General features: G+C 41.5%; 1 protein-coding gene and 1 long non-coding RNA gene across 5 annotated transcripts; one reads left to right on the forward strand and one right to left on the reverse strand.

The window, feature by feature from the left end:
- The first annotated feature begins 1056 nt into the window (after positions 1–1056).
- LOC121584912 (polyubiquitin-like) lies at positions 1057–2474 on the forward strand. Its single transcript, XM_041901161.1, has 2 exons — positions 1057–1337; positions 1788–2474. The coding sequence occupies exon 2, from the start codon at positions 1793–1795 to the stop codon at positions 2261–2263; it is 471 nt and encodes a 156-aa protein (XP_041757095.1). The 5' UTR covers positions 1057–1337; positions 1788–1792; the 3' UTR covers positions 2264–2474.
- Positions 2475–2531: 57 nt separating this feature from the next.
- On the reverse strand, positions 2532–6056 carry LOC121584913. Of its 4 annotated transcripts, none has more exons than XR_006003773.2 (6): positions 5976–6056; positions 5147–5221; positions 4877–5054; positions 4078–4288; positions 3433–3770; positions 2532–3339 (listed from the first exon to the last, which is right to left on the reverse strand). It is a non-coding gene; the product is annotated as an uncharacterized LOC121584913 (long non-coding RNA). The 4 variants fall into 4 exon arrangements; XR_006003774.2 differs by having other exon boundaries at positions 5147–5215; positions 5976–6048; XR_006003775.2 differs by lacking the exon at positions 5976–6056 and having other exon boundaries at positions 3433–3558; positions 5147–5958.
- Positions 6057–12442: the final 6386 nt, after the last annotated feature.

Here is a 12442-nt window from a genome sequence, read left to right on the forward strand (position 1 = left end):
CTGACATGGCAGACATCAGTTCTGACTCATTAGAATTACATCAGTCAAATGCACAGAGGTCATTGACCCCTGGAGATATCCATAGATGTAGAAATAAGAGGCTATACTGGAGAACATAGAAGTTACTGTACTTCCACTGGTTACTGTTTGTACTAGAGAACATAAGGGTGAATAACTTTGGGTACAGTCTGAGTAAGATGTGTAGTCCGAAAGACATGATTGAACTACTGACAATATAAACATGTGTTGTTATCATTTTGGGGATGGTGAGGCAGGGTATAGTCTTTATTTGTATTGCTGTTAAAATTCCCTCTGCGCTCACAACGGTGTATGTCTGACGTATCACAAGATACCTGCAATTCCTCATCATTGTCAGTATCATCTGGGTCTGGGTTTTCCCAAGGAGGTTAGGTTTCATTAATAATGACATTAGGTTTCTCTTTCCTTTCTGGTGTCTGACATATCTGTGTGAAAGATAGGGAATTGTCTAGAATTATAGGGAATGATCTAGAACAGGGTTCGGCAAAAGGCAGACTATGGGCCAAAACCAGGCCACAATAAATGTTTTGGGCCCCCCAAAGTTTTTGGTCAAAAAATACTACAATCACCAGGAATTATGCAGAAATCTGTTCACCGAGTATTCCCACGAATAAAAAACGAGATGTGATCGTGTTTCAATGTAATCAAAGTATGAAATTATTTTTTGGGTCAAATACAATCTAATTTCGGGCTTTGTTGTGGTCAATTTGCAGTGTACATTTTATTAGAATTATGGTCTGGCATCCCGAACGTCAGCTCCGACAAAAATCGGACCATGGCTGAATCTATATAGTTGCCTACTCCTGATCTAGAATTATGAAGGATATGGGATGATCTAGAGCAGGGGTGTCAAACTCATTTTACCCCGACGAATTCGGTCTTCGTCGAGGTCTGGAGGGCCACACTGAGCAAGAGTGATCTTTGTGAATTTCAGTGTGATATGTAGAAACACTTGCACCAATTAAATCAAAATTGGACATACTTTGAATGGGGGCAAGTTGTCATTGGGCTATAACAAAGAAACAATTTATTGTACTCAACTTTCTGCAAACAGCAACAGACATTTTCCGATAACAGAAACTGAAAGTGGCGAGACAGAGAGGGGAAAAACGATTCTTAATTTGAGGGGCGGGGCAGATCAGCTGTTATATAGACGGCTCAGCTGTACACTGTGACAGAGCTATCATCTTCTTTCATCGGTGAAGTTGTATTTGTGAGCATACGGATTTACCAACAGTATTTCTTAAAATAAACTTGCAAGACTTCACAATAATTTCTCAACAATATCTACTGAACATGTAAGTAATTTTTCATTATTAAGGTACAACAGCCTACCTTAAAGAAATGTACTGGAGAAAAAAAGCTTATCAGCATATAAAGCAAATTATTTTATAATTTGTTAGTTATTACAATGGGCTGAATAAATCGTAACGCTTAAAGCCTGTAGGTAAATATAAAAGTTATAATGCATTGTACAGTATAACTTGTCATGAGTGTGTATCACTCCCTTATGTCTTTCAATCATCTCATAATGATTCTCAGTAAATACCAGCCATTTGAGTCAGCTGAAATGTTGGATAGAGACGAAACGTTACATATTGTTAGACTTATTATAAGGATCATACATGCTTTTAACAAGTTATAAAGCATTACACCTGTAGGCTTTAAGTAAAGTAATTCATTCAAAACATTCAATTGAGCTATGCTAATATAGGGTCAAATAAATAATACATTAAATCCTCTTTCAGATATCATGGAACTCACTATAACACTTTTGAACGGGAACTCACGTCCCCTGACAGTTGAGCCACACACCACCGTGGGGTCTCTCAAGAGTTTGATTAAACAACACTTTGGAGTGGCCATGACAAAGCAGAGGCTGTTAGGTGTGAATGGGAACAACATCAATCTCAGCGATGATTCAAAAACTTTGAGCGACTATGGCCTGCATTCAGGATCCAAAGTGATGGTGCTGATTACGGAGCCCGCTTATATCCAGGTGTTTCTGAAAAACGAAAAGGGCCAGACACACACATATGATGTGGTGCCTGATGAGACCGTAACCCAGTTCAAAGCCAAGGTACAAAACAAGGAGGGAGTCCCTGCCAACCAACAGAGGCTGATTCATGAGGGTAAGCAGCTCGATGATGGCCAGACGCTGGAGTACTACGGCATCAGAAATCAAAGCAACATCCAACTGACGCTCCGTCTAAGGGGAGGCTGAAGAAACCCAGTATCGACCTGAAACCACCTGTCACATGAAGCCCTTAACTTATTATGCATTCCACGTCTATAGAGAAAAAGCAATCAATCTTGTACAAAAATGATAATTGTTCTACATTTGTATTCAATTGTAAACTTTAAATTAAGCATGGCTGATATAGGCATATATTAATGAGATTGTTATCAAGTAATAAACATGTATAAAACTAAAACTGTCAACCATCATTGTCATGGCGTCAACTCAAAAGAAAAGATAAACCAACATAAGGTACTGGACTGGTTCTAGATGTCATTTATAAAACAGGGTTAAATCATATACATCAGGTAATAGTAATTTAAAATAATTTGGCAGTTTCCTGTACATTGTGCTATTGCTCCCTTATTTGACCTGATAGAGACAGAGCAGTAACATTTGCAGTTGAGTTGACTCAAACTAAGACAAGGCAGTCCACATGAGGAAACTACAGGCTGGCCTTGTCAGCAATATACAATGTCTCATGGTCTGATAAATCTTAAACACTGCATATTCAGATGGTGTTAAATGAGTTGGATTCAAGGTTGAAACAGTTACTATTATTCATTTCCTACAGCACATTTGCTTTGCTTCATCTTAAATTATACAAATATAGATTTATATCTATCAAGAATAGGTAACATGTATTTACCATTGCTCAAACCAAAATACACCTTGGCATAAAGGAAGCATACTCAAGTATTTCAATATTTTAAATATCAGTAGTAACAATTAAGACTGAACATTTCACTTATAAATTATTTTGCATGTGAGCAACACATTGAATGTGTTAGGATTTCATTAGTGTAGCACCTTGTGTAGTGTGTGTAGCGTTTGACCGAAGTCATAAACACCACCCCAGTTAATTTGCCTGGTTGTACCAGCTTGCTGCACTGGCATTCACAGGCCAGCCCTTGTAACATTATGTAGCTCCTGAGGCACACACACCCTGTGCCCTCTTCATTCAGTCATCTGGGAGAAGATCTTGGGAGGCTTCACTTCCTCACAGACGCAAGTTAAGTATTCCAAAATAATGCCACCAGTTTGGCAAACAGCACTCGAAACTGAAAACACAAAAACACAGATTGGCAACAGAGCATCACGGTACATTCTAAATGTATGCATCCTTAAAAGAAAAGCCAATGAGAATTGCTCACCTGTACAGGCACATAGTTGATGTTGATGAACTGGAAGGGGGTCCACACTTTCCAGTTAATCTTCAAGGCAGTCTGGACTTCATCATATCATCTTGCAAGTGTCCATGGCTGGCTCCATACTTGTTTCTGTGAACACATACTGTTCTATTACCAATGACAGTTAGGGATAGGTGATATTTGACACACAAACATATACTATGTTGAAGTTTGAACAGGTCAGACTAATTCTGTTCTCTCCATCGACGACCGTCGGTGAGAAGGCACGAGGTGAGGCTGGAGGTGAGGTCTTTGCCAGCGCTCCATTGATGGGCATAGCAGTGTAGATCAGCTCCTGGCCCCTTATCAAAGATATTGGTCAGTCACACACACACACACACAGAGCTCTGATTACATTGTCAATGGTGGTTATGATTAGCCTGGTGGAACCTACCTGATCGCTGCGTTCACCTTTTTCACTTCAGATATCATAAAATGTGAAGTGAAATAGAATGGTGAACACAGTGATCAGGCTGGTTCCAACAGACTAGTTATGCCTTGGACATTATATGCATCTAAGTAGAAAATAAGCAACAAATAATGTGAGTTTACATAAATTATGTTTCACAATTGGGTTATCAAATGTATCAAAGTAATGAAGTGGGTTACCTTGAAAGCCTGTGAAAGCTGTTGCCGCTGACAGGTGAAGAAGGTTGCTGGCTGGATACTTGCCAACATGTGGCTGACTGTTCCATTCATAGGAATGCTCACTGCGAGGGCATGTTTCTATGATGCTGATGAGGGACCCCTTTGCTGGTCTTTTCTATGCTGCAAACAACTGCAGCAGGCAATCTTATGAGGTGGTGTTGACTGGGAGGGCCTGTGACACAGTGAAATAGACAGCCAAGTGGTAAATTGCATTTTGCTCTAAAGAAAGGACAAAGCCTTTTGATAATGCACTTCACAACCAAAATGACTCTATTAGTTGCATCTACTTGGGAATTAGCCTACTAGTTTATCAAGCCGGGTATTTTTTAATACAACTTTTCACAAATTGTAATGAGTAACGTAACTTTTGGATTACCCAAACTCAGTAACGTAATCTGGATTACTTTTCCTTTAAGAGGCATTAGAAGAAGACAAAAAGGATCCATCAAACGCATTTGGTGTGTCATCATAGTGGTCTCTGACGTCTGGTCAGACGGAACAAGGTGCGCCTTTTTTGTGCTCAGGTGCGCCTTTTTTCAATGCTTAATTGAATGTCATTGAGAAAACAAAGTCGTCAATGTATTCTTTCCACAAACATCCTTTCTAAATTTAAAAGTAATCATCTAGTTTTTCAAAAGTATCTTCATTCTGATTACAATATTTATTCTAGTAACGTAACTGATTTGTTAGTTATTTTGTAATCAGATTACATGTGGCCGATTACATGTAATCAGTTACTCCCCAACCCTGCACACATTACCTGTCATTGTTAATGAAGCAGTCTGTGTCATCAGGGCAGTAACTCAGGTCACTATCAGAGGCCTCATGATGGCGTGTCTTTTTAATAGGAGTCAAGGGAGACTCTGGCAACAACAGAGGTGTCACAACGGTACTTGAGTCGCATGACACAATATTATTCTGAGGTCTTGTCTGACAAACTGTGAAAATAGCAAGTGAACAGTGAATTAAATTATTTGTGGAGGTTGCTAAACCATTGCAATCGCATTGCTGGACATGTTATGATATCCACCTTTGCTCCTTCTGGTAGGTCCTGGTGTCCGTTCATGACCAGGGGATCAGTCTGGCACCCAACTGTGCACTTTGTCTAACAGAAAAACAGGGTCAACGATTGCCATCATCCCTCAATTATAAACATTGTTCAAGAAATAACGTAATCTCGTTTGGAAGCTAATTCTATACTTTACAAATGTAGACTGACTGGCTCCAGATTGGATTAGATTCAGGCTGGTGACACTATGCAACCAACTGTGACATGTTTTGCTATGGCCCTGGGTTGGTTTGAGTTTGTTCCTGCTAGTTAGTACACTGTTGTAGTCAGACATGAGTTAGCTAGTACCACTATAGCTGCATCCAATATGTATTTGTGCCCTAGACATGGGTTGCACCTCGGAAGCTAATGTGACTGTTTCGTCTAAATTACACTAAATTTAGTGGCATGGAAATACGATGACATTGCTAAAGTAGGCAAATCATTAGTAGGAAACAACTTTGCTATATTATGATGTTGTCAAATTTACGTTTGCGAGATGGCAATGTTGCCATTAATGTTTTACTAGCAAAGTTTGTCAAAAATAGCTAGCAATGCTAACGTTAGGTAGCTACAATTTTATGGTCCCCTCAATCTTAGCTGGCTAAAGTTATACTGCATCAAATTACAAAAGGTTGTCCTACTAATTATTTCCCTTGAAATGTTAGCGTGTTTCCAAGCCAAATCCGAGTTGTATTGAAGTAGGCAAATGTTAGCTAGCTAGGTTTGAACGTCAGCTATGCTTGCGATGATAATGATTATCAAAATATACATAACCAGCAGTCTATGGTCTAGCTACCGGTATACTCACCACCACTGGGGAACAACGTACTCCAACCACCTATTCCACATGAAAGGATCCAGTTGGCTTTGCAGTGTTGCCAACTCCTCAGTAAGGAAAGTAGCTATTGGCTGTCCTAAAAGTCGCCAAATGATGGCAACACGAATTTGCATAATTGGCCATGTGCATATAATTGTGATGGATGCTGTAGGAGAGAGGAATAACGTCGTGGGAGAGACAAAAAGTGAGTAAAAAAACACCCTAAATATGTTTAGAACTACAAATTAACTTTCTTCTGTCGATTCTTGTTTTTGTTTTTAGGTCACAATTCCAACCCACCTCCTTTATCCGGGCTTGGGACCGGCAAAAGTGACCCAAAAGAGACACTCTGGTGGAGGTACTTAGTATTTTTTAGTTTTTGACGTTTTTTTTTCTTAAGTTTGTTTTTGTTTTTAATCTTATGGTCCACTTAGGAGCCTACAACAAGTCACAGTAAAACATGAACATTTTTAACCATAACATTTTAAACATTTATTTGTATAAAATCTACATTAACAATATAAATTGACCAAAAAGAGACAATAGAAAAAACTGTCAATGGCAATGTGAGAAAATGATGGTAACTAGTCTGGCCCTAATTTGTTTTTCAGACCCCCCACACACACACACACACACACACACACACACACACACACAGGCTGTGCTGGCTCACAGAAAGAGTGGGTCTTTGTCATTTTGGTCAAGGCTCTCTATGGCAGGTTCAGCAACTGAGGGAGCTGACTTAAATGAGTAAGCAGCTGATGTGCCAAAAACCTGCAAAACATTATCAGACAGCTGGTGCTCATAGCAAGCCTCACCAGACAGCTTCAGTCCATATCGAATGTACAGGATGGAGTTAAGGGTCTGAAAGGACATCCGATTTCTAAGTTTGCTTTTTACCACACTCATCTGGCTGAATAATCTCTTGACTTCAGCATTCGAGTGTGGCAAGGACAACAGACACAGCAGCCATGGCAAGTTCTTGAAACGGGTTGATATCAGCTGCATCCCTGAACTTCCAAATCTCACTCCAGAAGCCCAGTGTGTTTTTTGTCTCATTCCATTTACTAAGATGGATGGCACGCCATTGCTGGACAATCTTGTCCATCTCTGCAGGGGAGTAGCCAAGGAGCTTGGCTATTTTTTCTATTTCTCCAGGGCTCTTATTGTGCTTTAGAGTTTCCTCCACATTGAAAACTGACATGTACTGCAATGCTTCGATGTTGTCCGGCAGTCTCACCCTCAACTCATTAGTGAGGGAGATGGTGAAGGCTACACACCGCTTTCGGACATTGTTTTCATCCTCAGGCGCAAGGTGGAGCTCAGCTGCTTTTGGCTCAAAAAGGTAACCAAGGTACGGTTTGGGACTGATGTATCCATCTATTGGCCCTTTGAGTACATCAACATTTGCCAGTGGATTCAGCACCCTGCTGCTCACAGACTTGATCAGGCTAACCAAGCTGTCAAGTAGCTTAAGAGGATCTACTTGCTCTCCCTCAAAAGCCTTGATGGCCAACTGTACCTCACCCAGCACTGACTTCAAAAAAGTCAGATACAATATGTTTTGAGGATCACTGTACATGGAGTATAAAACCTCAGCCATGGAGCAGTGTTCACTGGACTTGGTGACTGCGAAATGCAGCCTAAGCTCCTCCCACTGGTCCAAACTGTGTGAAACCGCGGGTTCAATGGAGAGCCAACGTGTGGCACACACCTTGGTTATCTGTAAAGGTTTCTCCCCACAGTTGATGGTCTCATATATGGCCTTGTAGGCCTGCCTGCGCTTTGGAGACACTGAAAACCAGTTATAAGTCTCTCGTACCAAGTACTCCACACTACGGGGGATGGTATCATTGGAAGCATGACTTACAGCAAGCTGCAGAGAGTGGCACACACAGCGAATAAGAACCAGATCTGAGGCCATACTCCTCCTTCAGCACTTTATGGACCCCATTGTTAATCCCCGTCATTAACAGAGGCATTGTCAGTCCATATCCCCAGGAGTTTCTCTTTTTTAAAGACAACACTTAGAGGAAAGCCACAACAGCACGGGCTATAGATTTGGCATCTCCTCCCTCCAACTCAACAAGCCCCAGAAATGTTGATACAATTGTCTGCTTGGTGTCACTAAAGTACCTTATCACAACCCCCAGGTACTTAGAAACACTTACATCCGTGGACTTATCGAGGAGGAGGCTGAAATGCTGGTCACCCACATCTGCAACCAACTTTTTCAGAAAGTAAGGTGCTAGAACACCATTAATCATTTCTGTGCACTTTGTCCTGTGCATTTTGAAGTGGGTAGCAGCAGTGGAGTCTGAGAAAGCAGCTCTACATGCTTCTCCAATGTGATCACATGCCAGCATGGAACAGTGTTCAGCGATAGCTAATGCCATGGTGGCCTCAGCCTTTTTTGCAGAGTCAATTTTTTAAACCATAAATGGCAGCTTGTTTTGGGTGGAACTGTTATAAGGCTTTGCCTTTTGAGTATGTTTTTGAGTCTACATTTTTTAGTCTAAATTTGGCGTACAAATCAGCATTACAATAAAGGCAGTATGCCCGTGTATCATCTCCAATAAACGGCTTCAACCAGCCTTTGAATTCAGGGTTTGATTCCCACTCCTTTCTGTATTTTTGAGTGTACAGTTTAGACTGAGACATGATGAGCTATCCAGCTGGATGTTTAGCTTATGTCACAGAGAGGCACACACACACAGTGGACGAGGTGAGTAAGTGACTGAGGCTGTGTGAGTCAAATGCAGCGATTTATTTTTGTGCAGTGATTTATTTTAGACAAAGAACATTTTACATTTACATCCCGCCCTGAATGTAAGCCAGCGGCGGCTTCCCGCATGCGCGATTAATTTGCAGTCTGGACGCGGAGGGGTGAACATCTCCTGCTCTGACTGCAGCTGGGAGGGACTGCTACGCGAGGACTGGGCCGCCATCATGAGACCTCTGATAGTGACCTGAGTTACTGCACTCGCTGCTCGTTGAGAAGAGTAAGAACGATACATGCTTTCACGTCAGAGTCTCCAAAAGTCTCCAATAACACCAGAAAAAGTCAATAGATTTGTCGCTAGTCGATTTTTTTTGAAAATGTGTCGCTAGAGGGGTATGAATACTCGCTAGATAGTGACAAAGTCGCTAAGTTGGCAACACTGTTTGCATCCTGCTGGAAGCATTCATTGCATGGTCAATCAGCATTGGGTTTTTCAGTCTTCTCTGATGAGGTTTAACGGCGGTTGGCATCCAACAAATGTTGCAACTCCCTTATACTTTGCTTTAAAAATAAATAATAATAAAAATAAATAATAATACCCTACCATCTAACACTACACTCACAAAACATAAAAACATTTAATTAAATAAATAAATACCATACTCCACTATTTAAATCTACATAGTCCTTCTTCAGGCCAACAGCCTGAAAGGATGGGACACCACCACTTAACACAACCTGTTACTCTTCTGATGTCATGTCTCGCACACCCAAATACCTCTCTGCAGCTGCCACCACAACCTCTACTTTCTGCGACTTACGTTCCATCCCTGCAGTACAGTTGATAACCATTCCTATAAATGCAAAAAATCCAGTCTTACTGAAACATACAGTTGAAGTTGTTAGTTTACATACATCTTAGCCAAATACATTTAAACTTATTTTTTCACAATTCCTGACATTTAATCCTAGTAAAAATTCCCTGTCTTAGGTCACTTAGGATCACCACTTTATTTTAAGAATGTTAAATGTCAGAATAATAGTAGAGAGTGATATTTCAGCTTGTATTTCTTTCATCACATTCCCAGTGGGTCAGACGTTTACATACACTCAATTAGTATTTGTTGGCATTGCCTTTCAATTGTTTAACTTGGGTCAAACGTTTCAGGTAGCCTTCCACAAGCTTCCCACAATAAGTTGGGTGAATTTTGGCCCATTCCTCCTGACAGAGCTGGTGTAACTGAGTCAGGTTTGTAGGCCTCCTTGCTTGCACACGCTTTTTCAGTTCTGCCAACACATTTTCAATAGGATTGAGGTCAGGGCTTTGTGATGCCAACTCCAATACCTTGACTTTGTTGTCCTTAAGCCATTTTGCCACAACTTTGGAAGTATGCTTGGTGTCATTGTCCATTTGGAAGACCCATTTGTGACCAAGCTTTAACTTCCTGACTGATGTCTTGAGATGTTGCTTCAATATATCCACATAATTTTCCTTCCTCATGATGCCATCTATTTTGTGAAGTGCACCAGTCCCTCCTGCAGCAAAGTACCCCCACAGCATGATGCTGCCACCCCCGTGCTTCACGGTTGGGATGGTGTTCTTTGGCTTGCACGCCATCCCCCTTTTTCTCCAAAATGTACGATCTTTGTCCCCATGTGCAGTTGTAAACCATAGTCTGGCTTTTTTATGGCGGTTTTGGAGCAGTGGCTTCTTCCTTGCTGAGCGGCCTTTCAGGTTATGTCGATATAGGACTCGTTTTACTGTGGATATAGGTACTTTTGTACCCATTTCCTCCAGCATCTTCACAAGGTCCTTTGCTGTAGTTCTGGGATTGATTTGCACTTTTCCTATCAAAGTACGTTCATCTCAAGGAGACAGAACACGTCTTCTTCCTGAGCGGTATGACGGCTGTGTGTGTACTATTGTTTGTACAGATGAACGTGGTACCTTCAGGCGTTTGGAAATTTCTCCCAAGGATGGTCTTGGCTGATTTCTTTTGATTTTCCCATGATGTCAAGCAAAGAGGCACTGAGTTTGAAGGTAGGCCTTGAAATACATCCACAGGTACACCTCCAATTGATTCAAATGATGTCAATTAGCCTATCAGAAGCTTCTTAAGCCATGACATTTTCTGGAATTTTCCAAGCTGTTTAAAGGCACAGTCAACTTAGTGTATGTCAACTTCTGACCCACTGGAATTGGGATACAGTGAATTATAAGTGAAATAATCTGTCTGTAAACAATTGTTGGAAAAATTACTTGTGTCATGCACAAAGTAGATGTCCTAACCAACTTGCCAAAACTATAGTTTGTTAACAAGAAATTTGTGGAGTGGTTGAAAAACAAGTTTTAATGACTCCAACCTAAGTGTATGTAAACTTCCGACTTCAACTGTATATCACTTGTTGGTTTATCCCTCTGTACTGGTACAGATCTACTACTCACACCACTCCTCTCAGGATCCCTCCCCCTTGACCCATCTTCCTCTACTTTCTTCACTGCCTCAGCATATGACAACTTCTGCACTAGTCTAACCCTGGAAACCTCATCCTGCCTCTCTCGCACCGGACATTTTGGATCCCCAGCCCCATGTGCACCACTACAATTAACACATACCACTAATTTCCCCAATGCTACACATTCCTTTATCTCATGCCCTTCTGCACACTTCTCACACCTAGGAACCTCCCTCCTACACACTGCTGCCACATGCCCATAAGCTTGACACCTGTAACAACGTAATGTATTCGGCACAAAAGCTCGTACCGGATAACTTATATATCATAACATCACTTTGTTGGGCAAAGACTCAACATCAAAACTCAAAAGAACAGACAATGACTCTTCTGTTTCTCCACTCACGCCACCCTGTCTGCGTCGCACCAAACAACGAGCATTACAAACACCGGGACTCTTCCCCTTCAATTGGTCAGCTTTCACATTTACCGCTACCCCTGTAATCACGCCTTTCAATAGCGCCCTTTTCTTGAGAGCAAAACAATTCACATCTCTTGCCCCCATTCGTTTAACACGGAGCACCGATTCCACAGGACCCAACTCTGTTTTCACCCACCCTGAAACCACAAATGGATCAGCCAAAAGTTTCACTCCTACTGTCACAGACTCATCTTTATTCTGACCCTCGGTGCAAACCTCGGGCTCCGAGAACTTCACCCCTACCACCTCCGATACTTCGCCCTCATTCACTTCCATTTCTCCTCCTGTCTTCAACTCACTCTGCTTACACTTTCTACCATTCTTCTTTAAACAAACCATCTCCCTTTTTTCCTGCCATTTTTAACTGACTCAAGCTCACCCTCTTCCTCCCCTCTCTCTCTTAGACCTCCTCTGCCTCTCTTTTTCCCCTCCGTATTCCAAGTATAACTCTCCTTATGATAGTACTGCACTTCTCCTGACATACATCTAGTTCTTGCCTGGTCTAGGGACACCATTTAACCGGCTGTCACAATCTCCATACAATCAGCACCTTACCTGGAGTCGTAAGCCTACACAAAACATAGCCCCCATTCCAAGTGCCTCCAAAATCGGCTTTTCAGTCTAAAAAGGCCATGATCCTTTGAATGCGTTGGGTGCGATGAAACAACGGAGCCCCATTCAATGAAGGGTAGCGAAGTGGGCGGTGGGGGAATTTGCACATATAGATTGGCAAAAGGGGGCATGATTTGTTGACAATTCTTCTTTGGTATAATGGCGTTCGCAACAATTATATGTGCA

The sequence above is a fragment of the Coregonus clupeaformis genome, chromosome 16, assembly GCF_020615455.1.
Source record: "Coregonus clupeaformis isolate EN_2021a chromosome 16, ASM2061545v1, whole genome shotgun sequence".
Classification (NCBI taxonomy): domain Eukaryota; kingdom Metazoa; phylum Chordata; class Actinopteri; order Salmoniformes; family Salmonidae; genus Coregonus; species Coregonus clupeaformis.